Genomic DNA, 17240 nt, shown 5'->3' on the forward strand with positions numbered 1-17240 from the left:
AGTGCAATTCTGGTCTCCCTGCTTTAGGAAGGATGTTGTGAAACTTGAAAGGGTTCAGAAAAGATTCACCAGGATGTCAGAGGGTTGGAGAGTTTGAGCTATAGGGCGTGCCTGAATAAGCTGGGGCTATTTTCTCTGGAGTGTTGGAGGCAGAAGAGTGACCTTGGTCAGGTTCGTATTTCGGAGACCCTCATGGACTTGATGCAATAACAAGACACTGACCTGGCTACAAAAAGTCAAGCCTTTATTATTAAGCAAGTACAAGCTGTGGAAGCTTGCTGTACCCAACCTGGCACAGAGCGCTGATTTTCATAAGCGACCCTCCCCAAACAGCGGACAGTCCCCGCTTTTTATACTCTATGTATGAATTGGCTAATACAAAAAAAACAGTTACTACATTCAGAACATAGAGAGCAGGATACAGCATTGATCATTCGTGAAGTGACTAATAACAGCAGGGTGCGTTTTCAAGTTGCCGAACCGACAGAATGCGATTTCAAGCCCCTGAAGTGTCTGGCTTGAACAAAAGGTCACTGACCTAACCACTTCAGTATACACAGAAGTTTCAGTACTTTACAGAAGTTTCACTCACTTACAGAAGTTTCATCCCCTCATCGTCATAGAAGCTTATAAAATCCTGAAAGGCATGGATGGGGGAGTCCAAAACTACAGAGCATAGGTTTAAGGTGAGAGGAGAAAGATTTTAAAAAGGACCTAAGCAGTAACTTTTTTCACACAGAAGGTGATGTATGTATGGAATGAACTGCCAGAGGAAATGTTGGAGGCTGATACAATAACAACATTTAAAAAGGCATCTGGATGGGTATATGAATAGGAAGGGTTTAGATGGATATGGGCCAAATGCGGCTACATTAATTTAGGATGTCTGATCAGCATGGACATGTTGGGCCGAAGGGTCTGTTTCCGTGCTGTACAACTTTAACTTTGAGTGATTGGCTTCTTTTAGCAATGACCATTGCCCTGGTATCTAATATGACTGTGTAGAACGGAAGATTTCACTGTTAACCCCCTATGACCTCAATTTTCTGTAGGATTCGACAGTGCCATGCTGTGCCAAATATTCCCTTGATGTTAAATATATCCACTTCCACTTTTCCTTGGGACATTGAGGAATGAGCGATTAAATATGGCCATGCAAGAATTGCCCAATCCCAATATCGTTTGAGGAAAATAACATAATGGAATGTCAACAATGCTTTGTAATTTAGTGTACTTTTGCTGAGTAATGTGGAGAGGCATATCACCTGTTGCAAAACACTTTTTTTTCCTGAATTTTAATCAGGCTGGAGGAGATCCCTCATTTTATGAGCAAAATGGTTGGAATTTAGCTATAGTTTAATGTATAGCATTTCTCTCCATATTGGTTGCTGGCGTTTTTAAGTTGACGCCTATTTCTTGATCACTGAGCATTTACTGCATGCTGGGAGAAGATTGTAACAATTGCATATGTTATTTTTGACAATAAAGCAATCTCTGTCCATGTGCTACGTGATGTTGACCACCTCCAGGCTAGAGGTGACAAGTAGCACGTAATAATCACGTCACTCATGCCACGCACTACCATCTGTAACAAAAAACCAACCATCTCTGCTTTATCTTCAATTCTGTTACAATTGCTGAATTACTTTCAACTGACGGTTACTACTTACCAGAAGCTGAACTGAACTGGTCCAGGCACACACACAGCATGGCTATAAGAGCGGGGTTGGAGTCTGGGACTTCTGAGAAAAGTAACACATTGTCTGCAAGGCACAAATCAAGACTACAGTGGAATACTCTCTACTTGTATGGATGAGTGCAGGTTCAACAGGATCTGGGAAGCTCAACAATGCTGCTCATTTAATTGGCACCCCATCTACCATCTTAAATATGTTTATGTGGAATTGTCATGTAGTATCCACCTAAATTACAATAGCTCTTGGAGTACATCTAAAACTTGTTCTTTAATGTACCTAGAGAAAACGTTCAAAGCACAGTTGTGCAAGATACTGGCAGGTCTTCACTGTTAACAATTTGATTGACTAACTTGAACAAATTAGTTATTTGGAATGGATCTTGATTATACTAACTAAAATGTAGCCATTACTAACATTTTGCTAATTCAGAAATACATTTTCATTTTAGTTTCTCTACTTTCTAACACAGGTCCTCCCACTACTGACTCAATTTCTTTATTCCTGCCCTTTTTTTTGTGTGTGTACTTTTAATATTCTTGGCTATTTGATGTCTCTTTTATGTTTCTTCCTTCTATGTTGTTCTTTTGTATAGTCGAGCAATATCTTTCTTTTCATAGAAGCAGATTACAGGGCCCCGTATTAATTTCCTCTCATTTGAATTTTCTTTTTACATTTTAACTTAATACATTTGTTTCTTCTGATTTTTCACATCTGCAGAAGTGTTTTTCAAATGATAACCTATCTCTTTTCTCATAACAGACATAAACTTAACCTACTGCATAATTTTGGCATATAGAATCATTGAGTCAAGCAGCACAGAAACAGACCTCTGCACCACCCTTTAGTCCAATCAGTCCATGGCAAGCATCATCCCAAACTAAACTAGTCCCACCTGCCTGCTGCTGGTCCATATCCCTCCAAACTTTTCCAATTCAACATTTGTAACTTTTTGCTACATGATGTATTATTTTTCTTGTCTTGCATCATCTTGCATTGAGTCAGTCTATAAAATATAATGATGGCTACAGAATATATGTTAATTCTTTATATAATTGTCAGCCAGGAGGTTGTATGAAACCATAAGTGCAATATGACATGTATGGCTTGTCATAAGACTGGCCTTCTGACTAACATTTACTCTCTCTCATATTGTAGCAATCCTGGTACCACAGGAGGATTTAGTTTTGGAAATCTTGGAACCGCAGCTGCAACCCCAGCCACAACTGCAACATTTGGGGGCCTTGGGGGTGGACTGTTTGGGCAGAAACAAACTACTGGATTCTCATTTGGAGCTACCTCAACAGGTGAATTAAAATTGTTTGTTGTTGTTTTAGCCCCCAGTTTATTTTTTTCCTGTACTTCATGTGTGATCTTTTTACCACAGAAACAGGATGGACAATATTGCTAATGTGGAAAGTGCATGCTACAGCAGTAGAGCATTGTTCAGAATTTGTAGATGGATTTTATTCAAAAATGAATCTTTTCCGAATGAACTTATTTATCAGATTGCTCTTTTTCCATTATCATTTGCCTTTGAACTGTCTAATCTCACTCAATGCTCAGTGTCAATTTTGCATGAGTTTCTTCCACAGCTAGATGGTTTGTAGGGAAGTGTTTGAAGCCGGGTCATGTCATTCCAAGGAGAAACAAGTAGATGGAACTTCTCAAGGAGGTCATTGGACAAAAGTTTCAGATATAGGCGAATCCCATCTTGTAAGCCTAGAACTTTCAGCTGAATAGGAGGTCCAATTTATCTCCATAACTGACGTGCCTCATCAATTGAACTATTGTAACCACCATCTGCATACACTCAAATGCACATATTTGCTAAATTGAGGCACCCAGAACTGTACACAATACTGCAGTTGAGATCTAACCAGTATCTCGTACAAGTTCATCATAACCTCCCTAATGTTTCCTCTGTGCCATTATTTATGGATCTTTCGAATAATGTATGCTTTCTTAGCAGTTCTCTATTTCCTGCCATTGTAAATAGTTTATACACTTAGACATGCACATCTCTCTGCTTCTGTGTATCTGTTGTCAATCTACGCCTCTGGCTATCCACATTCTTTGTATCACCCCTCCCTTCTCTACATTGAACTTCATCACACACTTTTTGTTGTCACCCACTGCACCATGTTCATGTGCTTTTGAAATTCTACACCGTCCTCTTTGCACTTTGCAGTTCTCCCAAAGCTTGTGTTGTCTGTAAGCTTTGAAACTATCACCTTCACACAGAGATCTAGATCATTGCTATGTATCAAGAAAAGCAAAAGCCCTGATCCCATCTCCTGCAGAACTCCATGACAGAACTTTCAGCTCAAAAACTACCCATGAGCTATTACACTGCTTCTAAGGTTTTCAAATAGATATCTAGCTCTGGTTGTGGATGTTGAGGCTGGTTTGCTTGCCAGGCTGGTTCGTTAGTTTGCAGAAATTTCATTACCCTGCTGGGTAACATCGTCATTGCAGCCTTTGAAGCACTATTGTGTTTTTCTGCCTAATATTTAAACTCTGGAGTCCATTGGAGTTGATTTTACCTCATTTCCTTTTCCATTTTTTTTGCAGTTATGTGTCTGTGTTCCAATTCTACGTGTTTATTGATGGCCTTCTCGGTGGAGAGCCAGGTCTCAGGAATTCCCATGCTTGTCTCTATTTGGCCTGTTCCAGGATCCTGATGTTGTCCCAATCCAACTGGTGGTTTTCCTTATCTGTGTGAATGGAGACGAGTGAGCATTGGTTGTGTCTTTTTGTTGTTAGTTGGTGTTTATGTATTCTCGTGACCAGTTTTTCTTTCCTTGTCTGTCCAATGTAGTATTTGTCGCAATCCTTGTATGGAATCTTGTATATCACGTTGGTTCTGTCCGGAGCGGGCAAGGTGTCTTTAGTTCAGTTTAGCAGTTGGCGTAGGGTTGATGCAGGTTTTTGTGCCACTGTGATGCCCAATGGTTGTAGGAGTCTTTTGGTCAGTTTGGATATGTTCTGGATGGATGGTCATGTTTGTCAGGGCATACTGATAGGATTTTTGTGCCACAATGTATCAGTATGCCCTGACAAACATGACCATCCATCCAGACCATATCCAAACTGACCAAAAGACTCCTACAACCATTGGGCATCACAGTGGCACAAAAACCTGCATCAACCCTACGCCAACTGCTAAACTGAACTAAAGACACCTTGCCCGCTCTGGACAGAACCAACGTGATATACAAGATTCCATACAAGGATTGCGACAAATACTACATTGGACAGACAAGGAAAGAAAAACTGGTCACGAGAATACATAAACACCAACTAACAACAAAAAGACACAACCAATGCTCACTCGTCTCCATTCTCACTGATAAGGAAAACCACCAGTTGGGACAACATCAAGAACCTAGGACAGGCCAGAGACCAGCACAGGAATTTCTAGAGGCCTGGTTGTTCACCAAGAAGGCCATCATTAAACACATAGAATTAGACCCTATATCTACACCATTGGAAATGAAATAATCAACTCCAACAGATCCCAGAGTTCAAATATCAGGCGGGTAAACATGAGCTCTTCGTCGGAGGCTGATGTTACCCTGCAGGATAATGAAATGTCTGTGAAATAACAAACCAACCACACTATTATATTGCTTCCTATGCTTCAGACAATCTTGTATCCATATTGCTACTGTCCCCTTTATTCCATGGCCTATAAGATTGCTAACGAGCCTGTAGTTTGGCACTATATTTTTAGCACTCTTTGGAAATCCATCTAGTACCTTCCTCCACATCAACCCTCTCTCTAGTACCTCTTCGAAGAAGGCACCAGCAAATCAGTTGGACAAAATTTTCTATTAAAATCAATGCTGACTGTTCTGAATTAATACCCACTTTATATGTGACTATTAATTCTATCCTGAATAACCATTCCTAGAAGTCTTGCAACAGCTGAAGTTAAACTGACAGGCCCGGCTATTAAAGACCAATTTTTCCAACCTTCTCTTGGACAAGAAATAGTGTTTTCAATTTTCTAAACTTCCAACGCCATCCCAAATCCAGAGAAGATTGAAAGATGTTTGCCAGCACCTTTTTTGCAATTTCCGCACATGCTACATCCAGCATCCTAGATGCATCACATCTGGGTCTTGTCTCATCAACTTTATCACCAACATCTTATCCAATGCCCCCTCCTTTATCATTTTTGAACCCTTATACTGAAAATCCTGCCTATCCTCCTCCTGTCACCATGGCCCGGGCTGAATTTGCCTGTAGGTAAAGACAGATGCAAAATAGTAATTTTTAATGCCTCAGCTATGCTGCTTCCCTTCAAGTGCAAATCCTCTTTTTGGTCCCTAATCAGCTGCCTATTCCTTTTTTATAAATGCCTTTATTATATAGAATGACCTTTTTGATAGCTGACAGCCTTTTTTATTCTGTAATCCCTCTTTTCTTCTTATCTTTGTCTTTTTCAACTCCCTTATGATCCTTCTGTTTTCAGTTTAGTTCTCAACAGTATGGACTGTTGGATGCCAGCCATAAGCACCCTTTTTGTTTTTACCTCAATTTAATTTTGATATTGTTTGTAAGCTAGGGAGCTACAGATTATTATTTTTTTTTTTGCCTTTTACCTTTTTTGAGGAACATACCTTGACTGTGCCAGACTCCCTCCTCTTTGAAAGTATATTGTTCAGTGACTTTTTTTTTCCCTGCTACCCTTTGGTTCCAGTTCCTAATTTTGTTTTTTGCTTCACTCATGTCCACTGTCTGTTCATTGTTATTACTCTGAATTGACGAATGTCTTTTTCCACCATTTTCCTAAAGCTTATGATACAATTCTTTCCCTCCCTGGCTAATTTAGAAATATTGTTTCTAAAAATTACTGGAGTTGAAACATAGTCCCATAGCCCATCAACAACTAATCAACTCAACTTTGTGATGTAACCCATTTGCCTGTTGTTCTCCTTCTTGTGCTGTTTTACCCACTGTCTGCTCCTTCACCTCCTCACATTTAGGTGCTGATGACTCACCAGGGCGCCCTCCTCTTCCTGCAAAAATATTGCAGATTCTGGAATTCTAAACACAAGTAAAACTAAATTACTGAAACACTCAGCTACTCTGGCAGTTTCTGTCTGGAGAGGAATCTGGGATTAATGCTTCAGGTAGATAACTTTCCATCTGAGCTTTTTATTTCCCCCTTTTTCATTTTGACGAGGAGTGTTTGGAATCCGTAGTCAAATGGTAAGTGAAAAGGCAGATCTTTATTTTCTAAAGTTGCAGGGAATGTGGCTACAGAGGAAAGGGCACTCTGGTAGAATATAGCAAGCTATCATGGCGGGGACATTTTTTAAAATGCTGAGAAGAAAGCAAGGTCAGTTTGTGATTGTGTTGGAAGTGGTACAGGACTGATTCGTCCAAACTGGAGGCAGAAGAGATAAAAGATGAAGACAGAAAGGATCACCTGACACCTATAATTAAATAGATGGGAACAGTCAAACATAACAGTGGAGAGGAACCAGGATGACCTGGCAGAAACACTAGTGTGCAAAATAGTATTATCCGAGCAAATACAGCAGAAATTGGGAAAAAGGAATCAAGGCTTTACATGTTTCAAAGTAATGTTATCCGTCTTGGGTGGTAATCTGACTTTCCAAAGCTGCTACTTGTCCTGAGTCATAAGGCTCTTCAGCCATTGAGTCTGCACTGGTCAAGAAAAAAAATTAAACTATTCTAATCACATTTTTCAGCCTTTAACTCATAGTCTTAAATGCCTTGGCATCACAAATATACATCTAAATACTTCTTAAATGTTATGAAGGTTTCTGTCTCTACCATCCTTGCTGGCAGTGATTTCCACATTCCATATTCCCTCGAAACCACCTGCCTCTTACATGTAAGTCCCTGTCATTGATCCTTCCTCCAAAGAGAAGTGTTATTTCCTGTCTATGCCTCTCAGTTTTATACATCTCCATCATGTGCCCCTTCAATCTCCTCGGATCCAAGGAAAATTATTCCAGTGTATTCAATCTCCCTTCATTATTAAAACTCTACAGCCTTGAGTATCCTGGTAAATTTCTATACCCTCTCCAGTGCAATCTCATCCCTGCTGTAATGTGGATTTCAGGGCTGCACACAATACTCTAGCTGTGGCCCAACCAACATTTTGGACACTTGAACTCTGTACCTGAGCTAACAAAGGCAGGTGTCCCATATGCTGCATTAACCAACTTATCTACCTGTCCCACTCCCTTCAGGGACCATTGGACATGCACATCAAGGTTCCTGATTGTTGGCCCTTCCCAAAGCCCTTTCATTCATCATGTTTGGGTATGAATAGAAGAAACATTTCTACTCTTCATCCATGTTGAAGATATCCACTGAATTCTTTATTTGTCGCCCACAACTTCAGTCCTTTTCCTGTTTGGTTCTGAAATATTTGATTTGACCTGGATTCAAATACTAGTCCTTTATATTTATTATGATAGTGTTGTCAAGTGGACAGTTCTACCATAATATAAGTTCTTCTGACTATTCCATCATGTTTTAATGCTGATCCTAAATGTATGGCTGCAAGTTACTATGGATTTCTGAAAAGCTACATAAGCTCATAATTTTCTTTACTTCAGTAATGCAACCACAGTTTTTAGAATTTGCATAATAACAACCTTTTTTATTCTGAATGATTCTACATTTGACCCTTTTCATAATGTAAACATTGTTTTTGTAATGGAGATAACAACAAAATTTGAACACGAGTATTTTTCTGAAGTTGAATCAGTGCCCCAACAAATTTGTTCGCATCCTGTGAATTGTTGTCATTTTATTGAAATAAAAGCATGACTAGAGAATTTAGCCTTGAAATAATTGCAGAACCACACAAATTTGAGGATCTCATGTTCTTTTCTTGTTCTGTCTGGTTGATAGTGGGTTGGCTTTAGTCTCTTCAGCTTATGGAGAAATGAAAGTTTACTGTTTTTATTGTGGCTTTTTTAAAATGCAGGGACTACAACAACAGCAGCATGTACAGGACTAACTTTGGGTAAGTTAAAGTGATAAGCTGGTTAAGAAATTGAAGTAAATATATTCACATTTATTTCACTTAAATATGACTTGGTTTATAACCTGGTCATCCTAATGATTTGTTGCACTGTAACATTATTTGTTATACTTTAATCTGGGCTTTATTCAATTCATTTTCTAGGAACACCTGCAACTACCACTTTAGCTGGTTTTAGTTTAGGCTTCAACAAACCAGCTGGTTCAGCAACACCTTTTGCAATGCCTATTGCACCTTCTACCACTGGAGGATTGGGCCTTTCGTCTGTACTGCCAACATCTACAGCAGGTAACTGTTCGCAGATTTCGGTCTTCGTTCTCCCTGGCCATAGTCATTCGACGTGGAAACAGACCCTTCAGTCCAACTAGTCCATGCCAGCCATGTTCCCAAACCAAAGTGTCCCATATCCCTCCAAACCTTTCCTATTCTTGTACTTATCCAGATGTCTTTAGTGTTGTGACTGTATGTGCATCCACCACTTCCTGTGGCAGTTCATTCCACACAATAACCACACTGTGTAAAAATGTTGCCGCTCATGCCTTTTTTTATAAATCTTTCTCTCATCATCTTTAAAAATATGCCCCCTAGTTTTGATCCCCCCCCCCCACTCTTCAACTTGGGGAAGAGACCTTTGCTATTCAATTATCTATGCCCCCTCATGATCTTTTTAAACTCTATCAAGTCACCCCTCAACCTCCTATGCTCTAGTGGGGGAAAATAAGTCCCAGCCTTTCTAGCCTATTTTTATAACTCAAACTCTGCATTTCCAGCAAATTCCTGGTAAATCTTTCTTTTATAAACCTCTCCAATGTAATATTATTGTTCCTATAACAGGCTGTCAAGAAATGCACATTGTACTGCAGAAGAAGCCTCACTTGTACAATTCCAACTCCTATACGCCAAGGCCTGAGCAATGAAGGCAAGCATGCTTAATGCCGCTTTAACTGCCCTGTCTATCTGTCATACAAATTTTGAAGAATAATGCACCTGAAATCCTAGGTCTCTCTGTTTTCCAATACTACCACTAATTATATCAATTCAACTAGTCCATACCTTTATTTGTTTGAGCAAAATGCAATAGCTTGCATTTAATAAAACTAAACTCCATCTGCCAGTCCTCAGCCCATTGATCCAACTGATCAATATCTCTTTGTAATCTTTAACTTTCTTCATTGTCTACTATATCACCAATTTTGGTGTTATCTGCAAGCTTACTAAGCATGTCTCTTATATTCTTATCCAAATCATTTACCTAAATGACAAACAAAAGTGGTCCCAATACTGAACCCTGTGGAACACTGCTGGTCACAGGCCTCCAGTCCGAAAAACAACCCTCCACTGCCACTCTGTCTCCCATCATAAAGCCCATTTTGTATCAAATTAGCAAGCTGTCCCTAAATCCCAGTCATTAATTTTACTAATTAGTCTGCCATGTGGAACCTTAACAAAGGCTTTACTTAAACTCAAGTAAACAAAGCCGACAACACTGCTCTCAATCTTTTTGATTACTTCCTCCAAAAAAAAACTCAAGTTTGTGAGACAAGATTTCCCTTGCACAAAACCATGCTGACTAGGCCTAGCCACTCCAAATACATGTAAAGCCTATATTTCAGAATCACCCCCAACAACTTGCCCACTACCAACGTCAGTCTCAAGTCCGTAGTCCCCCTGGCTTCTCTTTACAGCCTTTCTTAAAGACAAAACATTAGCTACATTTCAGTCTTCTGGCACCTCACCCATGGTTACGGATGATACAGATATTTCTGCTAGGGACTCCACAATTTCCTCCCTAACTTCTCACAATGTAATGGGACGCAGTTGATCAGGTCTTAGAGATTTATCCACCTTTTACATTTTCTAAGACCTCCAACACTTACTCTTCTGTAATGTTTTCAAAGCATCACTATTTATTCCCTAAGTACTTTAGCCTCCATTTCTTTTTCCACAAAAAATACTGATGCGAAATATTAATTTAATACCTCTGCCTTCTGCTGAGGTTCAACACAAAGACCACCTTGTTGATCTTTGAGTCATTCCACTTAAGTTCATACATGATTTCCAGTTTATTTGTGCTGTCTGTCCTGTTATATCCTTACCTCTTGAGCCTGAGAGGCTTTTTTGTTATAACTTTTTTTTCTTTAACCGTTGTCTCAAAATCTAATGGGATCTTCACTAAATCAAAGGCATGTTAAGACCTTCACCACTAGTATATTAAGGCTTGAAGAAGTCTCAACCCATAAGCATGCATTGCATTTACCCTGGAAGGTTGAACTTCCAACAGGTAGAGTTAAGTTTCCCAGTGCCTTTTCAGAATATACTAAAGGCTGACTTCTGTGTACTAAATTTAACTAAGTATTTACCCTATAAAAACCGAAAGAACTGCAAATGCTGTAACAGGAACAAAAACAAAGTTTTTGGAAAAGCTCAGTAGGTCTGGCAGCATCTGTGGAGGAGAAAACAGTTGACGTTTCGGGTCTGGTGACCCTTCCTCAGAGCAATACACCCTCTGAGGAAGGGTCACTGGACTTGAAACCTAAACTCTATTTTCTCCTCCACAGATGCTGCCAGACCTACTGAGCTTTTCCAAAAACTATTTGTTTTTGTTCCAAGTATTTACCCTATCCTTCTCGCACAGTCCATCTCTGAGACATGCCGAGGAGTAACAGCAGGAATTGTAGAGGAAATCCTTTTTAAAAGAACAAAGCACTGATCCCATATCCTATCCAGACTATGCTCCTGTCGCTTCCAACACCCTCTGATAGAACTCCCCTCCAACAATGTTGCACTTCCCACCATAGGCGACCTGTATCCCAGCGTTTTTCAATACCTCACTTCCCACTTGCATTCTGATAATTGTCACTTCCAATCTCTCACCTCTGCTCAGTTGTCTCCTCTGCATCCCTGGCATTTCTCCCCTCCCTTTCACCTTATTACAACCCTCTCCTGACACTGCTCCTCTCCTCACCTGAATTTCATCACCATCCAGTTGTGTACCTTTTGATGATAATGAGGCCACAATCCAGCCTGATATGGTCTTATTGAATGACAGAGCCAGTTAGAGGGGCCAAAGGGCCTACTGTTGCTCCTTTTATTTGTATGTTTGCACATAATTTACCAATAACTGGTTCTGCGCAGGCTCTACAGGATTTGCATTAAATTTGGGTGGAGCATCCGCATCCACTGCATCTGTACCAACAGGCTTAACATTGGGAGGAGCTTTGACTGGTTTAAGTGGCAGCCTGTTTCAGGGTGCAAGCACTTCCACTGCAGGTCAGTATGCTGTTATAGATTTGACAGCATTTCCAAGATTTTGTATGTGTCTGCATGCGTGTTAGTTTGTCAAATATAATTTGTAGCAGAAAATATGAATTTCTAGAAATGTCTACAGCCATTTTCAACTTCAGACTACATCGAATGGAACTTGAAATTTAATTTACATGGTTTTGAGACTTGTTTGGAAAATGTCATAGATAAGATAACATTGCTGCATTTTGTTAAATGTTTCATGTTATTTCTCCTCTCTGATGCCTGTTCACATTTTCAAATTCATTTCGTGGCATGAAATCAGTCAGTTGGTTGTTGGAAGATGCGCTTCTGCAGGTCTTGAGCATGTAATGGGGTATTGAAGCTATTTCTGATTTTAAGCGTCTGTCTCAGCCACCGTCTTAAAACAGCTTTTATGCAGAACACATAACATCCTATGTGACTGTGATTAATATAAGTTGTCTACCTTCACCCTTCGCATATCGGAATCCTTTGATACAGTGTCCCTCCACTGTCTTCCAGCTGGATGCACTTCTCTGGTTCCATTTCTTTTTATACAGCTGTAGGCTGAGAACCACAAGCAAAACCTTAACTTCCTGCTTCTTCACAGTTACTTCTGGAATCACCTCAGACCTAAAGGTGCCTGCCTTCGTCCCTCCTATTTTATTTTGTTATATGCTATCCCTTAATGGCGTCAGCCAAAAAAGCTGCTGATTACCGTCTGCTTTTTCTGATTTCTTTGGCTGCTAGTCCAATACACAGCCCAACTATGATGAACTAGGAACTCTCTTCCTCAAGTGGCAGTCAATGCTAATTCATTTGTTAAATTTAAATCTGAGAGAAACATTTTTTAAAAGTGTTTTTTTAAAGTGTCAATGGATCTGGGCCCAAGGCAGGCATTTGGAGTTTGACCACTGATCAATCATGATCTTAATGGCGAAGCAGACATAAGGAACTGAATGCCCTAAGATAACAGTGTGAAGCTGGATGAACACAGCAGGCCAAGCAGCATCAGAGGAGCAGGAAAGTTTTTTTTTGTTTCTGGTCAGGACCCTTCAGAAATGGGGAAGGCCCAGGATGGGCTTTGCGGAACACCTATACTAAGTTCACAGCAAACAACACGCCACCCAGTCGTGAGCCATTTCAACTCATATTTCCCCACCCCCCTCGGACGACATGTCCATCCTGGGCCTGCTGCATTGCCATAATGACGCCACCCGAAAGCTGCAGGAACAGCATCTCCTCCTATTTCCCTTGGGAATCCTGCAGCCCAAGGATATCAATGTGGACTTCACAAGCTTCAAAATCTCCCCTCCCCTGACAACATCCTAAAACCAGCACAGCTAGTCCCTGCCTCCCTAACCATTCCTCCCACCTCAAGCCCCACCCTCATCTCCTACCCACTAACCTCATCCCGCCCCCTTGACCTGTCCGTCCTCCCTGGACTGACCTATCCCCTCCCTAACTCCCCACCTACATTCACCTTCACTGGCTCTAACCCCGTCTGTTTGACCTGTCTGTCTCCCCTTCCCCCTATCTTCTCCTTTTTATCCATCTTCTGTCCACCTCCCCCATCTCCCTTTTTTATTTCAGAATCCCCTTCCCCTCCTCCATTTCTGAAGAAGAGCCCTGACCCAAAACGTCAAAACTTTCCTGCTCTTCTGATGCTGCTTGGCCTGCTGTGTTCCTCCATCTTCACGCTGTGTTATCTCAAATTCTCCAGCATCGACAGTTTCTACTATCTCTGTAACAAGCTGAATGACCTACTTCTGTTCCTGATTTCCTAATATCTAATCCTTGATGAGCAGAAATTTCCTTTTTTTTGTTTTAGGGGAAGGGCCTCTGCCATAAACTTTACAACCAAACCAGTATTCCTCTCCCTGGCTACTGTCTGGGTCTGGTCAACTTGATGCTATATCTAACTATTTCTGTACCACACAGAATGCTGATTTCTACCCATTAGCTAACTTTGTTTCTGAAATACGCTTCCATTTTGTTATCGGCTCATCAATTCAGTGATCCTCTGGCCGCGTCATCTCTTTCATCCTTCATGAATTGAAATCAGAAAATCCAGAATTCTACTGCTTGTATCCTCATTTCACACCTCATTCACCCTTCGAGACGTGGTCCACTGACTTGCACTGGTTCTTACACTGACAGCACCTTGATCTTTAAAATTTTTTTTCATGTTTACAAATATCTACTGTGGCCATAATCCCTCCCTTCTCCCTCCCCTACACACCTTTACAGATCTATGCACTTCTTGAATTCTCATCTAGTCTTGTGCTTTGTCAATTTTAATTGCACCTTCATTTGATAGCTATTTCTTCACGACTTGTCTGTTTCTGTCCTAATGTAGATTTATTGTGTATTGCTTGATAGCACTTCCTGTGAACCATGGGAATTATATTGCATGCAAGTGTATGGATGCTATATAAATGCAATATTGAAGTGTTGCTAGTACCTGGGCTAAAGTGTGTACTGTTGTTCACATGGCTGTTAAATTGAGATGTCTTTTATGATGGTTGTGAAAAATCATGTGGTGCTGTTTGAAGAAGAGCAGATCATTTTCTGCTTATTTCATGTTTTTCTGTCAGCCCACACCATCAAAAACAGACTTAGCTGATTATTCACCCAGTTGTTATTTGTGGATCCATAGGCAAATTTACAGGAAATTTTCATACACGTAGTGTTAGTAGTCTGTTAATTGGATCATTTGGGGTAAGGATTATATAGGTAAGAAGGCATTCAATCAGTGAAGTAGGGGCTCCTGTGGCCCAGTGGTAACGTCAGTATATCTGGGCCAGGAGGTCTGAGTTCAAATCCTGTCTGCTGCAGAAGTGTGTAATAGCATCTCTGAACAGGCTGATTAGAGTATAAACAGGGGCAGTGGTACATTGGTAATTTCACTGGATTAGTGATCCAGAACCCAGACTCCAGTGTTCTGGTGATATGGAATCAAAGCACACCAAGGCACACAGTCAGATTTGAATTACATCCGGAATTAAACAAAATAATTGTGGGGTCTTATGGTGGAGTGGTAATGTCCCTGCCATTGAACCAGGAGGTCCTCAATTCAAGTCCCACTTGCTCCAGTGGTATGTCGTATCATCTCTTCAGATTGATTAGAAAATATAAAGAGCAAATGAAGTCGACAAGGATTCCTGCGGTAGAGTGGTAGGAAGCTCTGGTTCAAGGCCTACATGTTCCAAAGGTGTGTAATAACTTCTGAGTAGGTTGATTTAGAAATATCTGAGTGTATGAAGCAAAACCTCCTCACCATGGTGGCCAGTAGCAACTCCGGGTTGTGGCCCATGCTAGTGCGTATTAGACTTAACTGCCTTCTTTCGTGGAGGCACCTGTGCCCAGGTAACCTTGGAGAAGGAACAAGCAGGGTCTGTTGGTTTGCTTGAGACCTAATGTGACAGATGAGCATTGAGGGGCTGAAATACATCATGACTCCAAAACAAAATTCTAATTTAATTTGCCACGATTCCTTTTTATATTTTCTTAATGTAATGCAAGGGTTGCTCACTCTCGTTTTTAAAAAATACATCAAAGAGTACAAAGTGGAATTTCTGGGACAGGATTTTAGATGCGGAAGATTCAGACATTGGCAATGTTGCAATTTGCAAATAAATCTATTATTAAGCATTGGAGTTGCATCTAGTTTCTTCTTTGAATTGGCTTCAGAATGAATTAACATCCAAAGACTGCAATTCAGAAGTAATTCATTCATTTTGTAGCTGTTTGAAATAATAAGGCACTATACGTCTTTATTTTTGACTTTATGAAATGGAATATTTGAGAAGAATACCTTTTTAATGGGAAATGTATGGGATACACTGAACAAATTTACTGGTTGGAGCGTGCTGATTCTCTTTACCACTAGTGGCTTTACTGACAGCATGCTTAGTGAAACTTGGGGATAGATTTAATTGCATGATCTTCTTCAGAAACCATTATTTGTTAAGAGCCATTGTGCAGACTAGTGATTTACTGAGATACCAGAGAGTTGGTGTCATTTGTGAAACTGGATCAAAGGAGTAGGAGATCGATTTAATGGATGAGCTTAAGAGAAGATGTGAAGAAATGGGTAAACCAGTGAAATATGAGAGTTCAGAGCTTCAAGGCGTTGGGAGGACCTCTTGTTTAGTAGCATTAGCAAGGGTGGGATATGGCCAAGGCAGCTGACCAGACAGTTGCAATCTAAATGGTAAAGTCAATGCTTGAACTTTCTTGTATTGAGGAGAAAGTGAAAGGAGGAGGCAGAGATGTGATAATGAAACAGAGAAGCCCAAAATTATCCTGACATTCCAAGTTCCTGGAGTATTGAACAAATTTGGCTAAGATAAATGAAGGAAAACAGGGTGCCCTAATCATTTTGAAGTTTCAGCCTCTTGGACAAATGGAGCAAAACGGGGGCCACACTAGAACAATGACCAAGGTAGAAAAGTGTGAGGTCTTTCCCAGGGAAAGAAGCATCGAAGGTAGAGATGAGAGTATGGTCAGTTGTAGAAATATTTCAGTTAGATTTCTTTCCTCCTGGTGATGCTATATTAGCTAAATCAAGTGGTTGAAATTATGAGAAGCACCCTGATCACATTCAAGTACCATGCGTTCATCTTATGTTTTTGGAGATAATTAAGTCTTTTGAAGCTTTGACAACTAAATAGAACAGCCACAAAGTTTTTTTGACAACATTTTCTTTTCTGTTTTAGGACTAGGTCAATCACTGGGGTTGAATCTTGGGGTATCTACAGCTGCTCCAACAACTACAGCCAGTGAGGGTCTTGGTGGTATAGATTTTAGTGGGTCATCTGATAAGAAGAGTGAGTATTAACCAGTGATCATCTTCATTACTTTTTAATTGTAAATTTAGCTGCTGTACAATGTTACATAGCTAACTGTGTATTCTGGGATTAAAACATTTAGATGGAGAAGACTTGGTTTTTTTTAAGCACATGTGCTGTGTTACAGGTTAAAATAGTAAGTTACTGTTAAGTCGATTTTTGAACAGAAGAAATTGAATTAATACAAAGAAATAAGAGCTGTTTTTGTCACTGAATAGAAATTTCTTCCTTTCTTTGTCCTTGTTGTCTTTACCCCTGTCTCTTGAACTTGCAACATCAAAAAATTAAGCTCCCTTTATTGGAACTGTCTTTTGTCTGGCAGTGGGTTTGTATAGTTGTAAACTTTTAAGAACAATTAGTTTGGTTAGAATAAAGTTCCATAATTTGCATTGT

The 17240-nt window shown here is 40.1% G+C and overlaps 1 protein-coding gene across 4 annotated transcripts in view; it reads left to right on the forward strand.

The window, feature by feature from the left end:
* Positions 1-17240, forward strand: part of nup58 (nucleoporin 58) — a 57243-nt gene that overhangs the window by 5769 nt on the left and 34234 nt on the right. For 2 of the 4 annotated variants that reach the window (XM_048533198.2, XM_048533199.2), the window contains exons 2-6: positions 2853-3001; positions 8674-8712; positions 8875-9018; positions 11866-12000; positions 16716-16826. In XM_048533198.2, coding sequence (XP_048389155.1) covers positions 2853-3001; positions 8674-8712; positions 8875-9018; positions 11866-12000; positions 16716-16826 — 578 coding nt within the window. Of the gene's footprint in view, positions 1-2852; positions 3002-6733; positions 6836-8673; positions 8713-8874; positions 9019-11865; positions 12001-16715; positions 16827-17240 lie in introns of those variants that run through there. The other 2 variants (XM_059646680.1, XM_059646679.1) reach the window with 2 other exon arrangements.

Source organism: Stegostoma tigrinum, chromosome 6, assembly GCF_030684315.1.
Source record: "Stegostoma tigrinum isolate sSteTig4 chromosome 6, sSteTig4.hap1, whole genome shotgun sequence".
In the NCBI taxonomy this organism is placed as follows: Eukaryota; Metazoa; Chordata; class Chondrichthyes; order Orectolobiformes; family Stegostomatidae; genus Stegostoma; species Stegostoma tigrinum.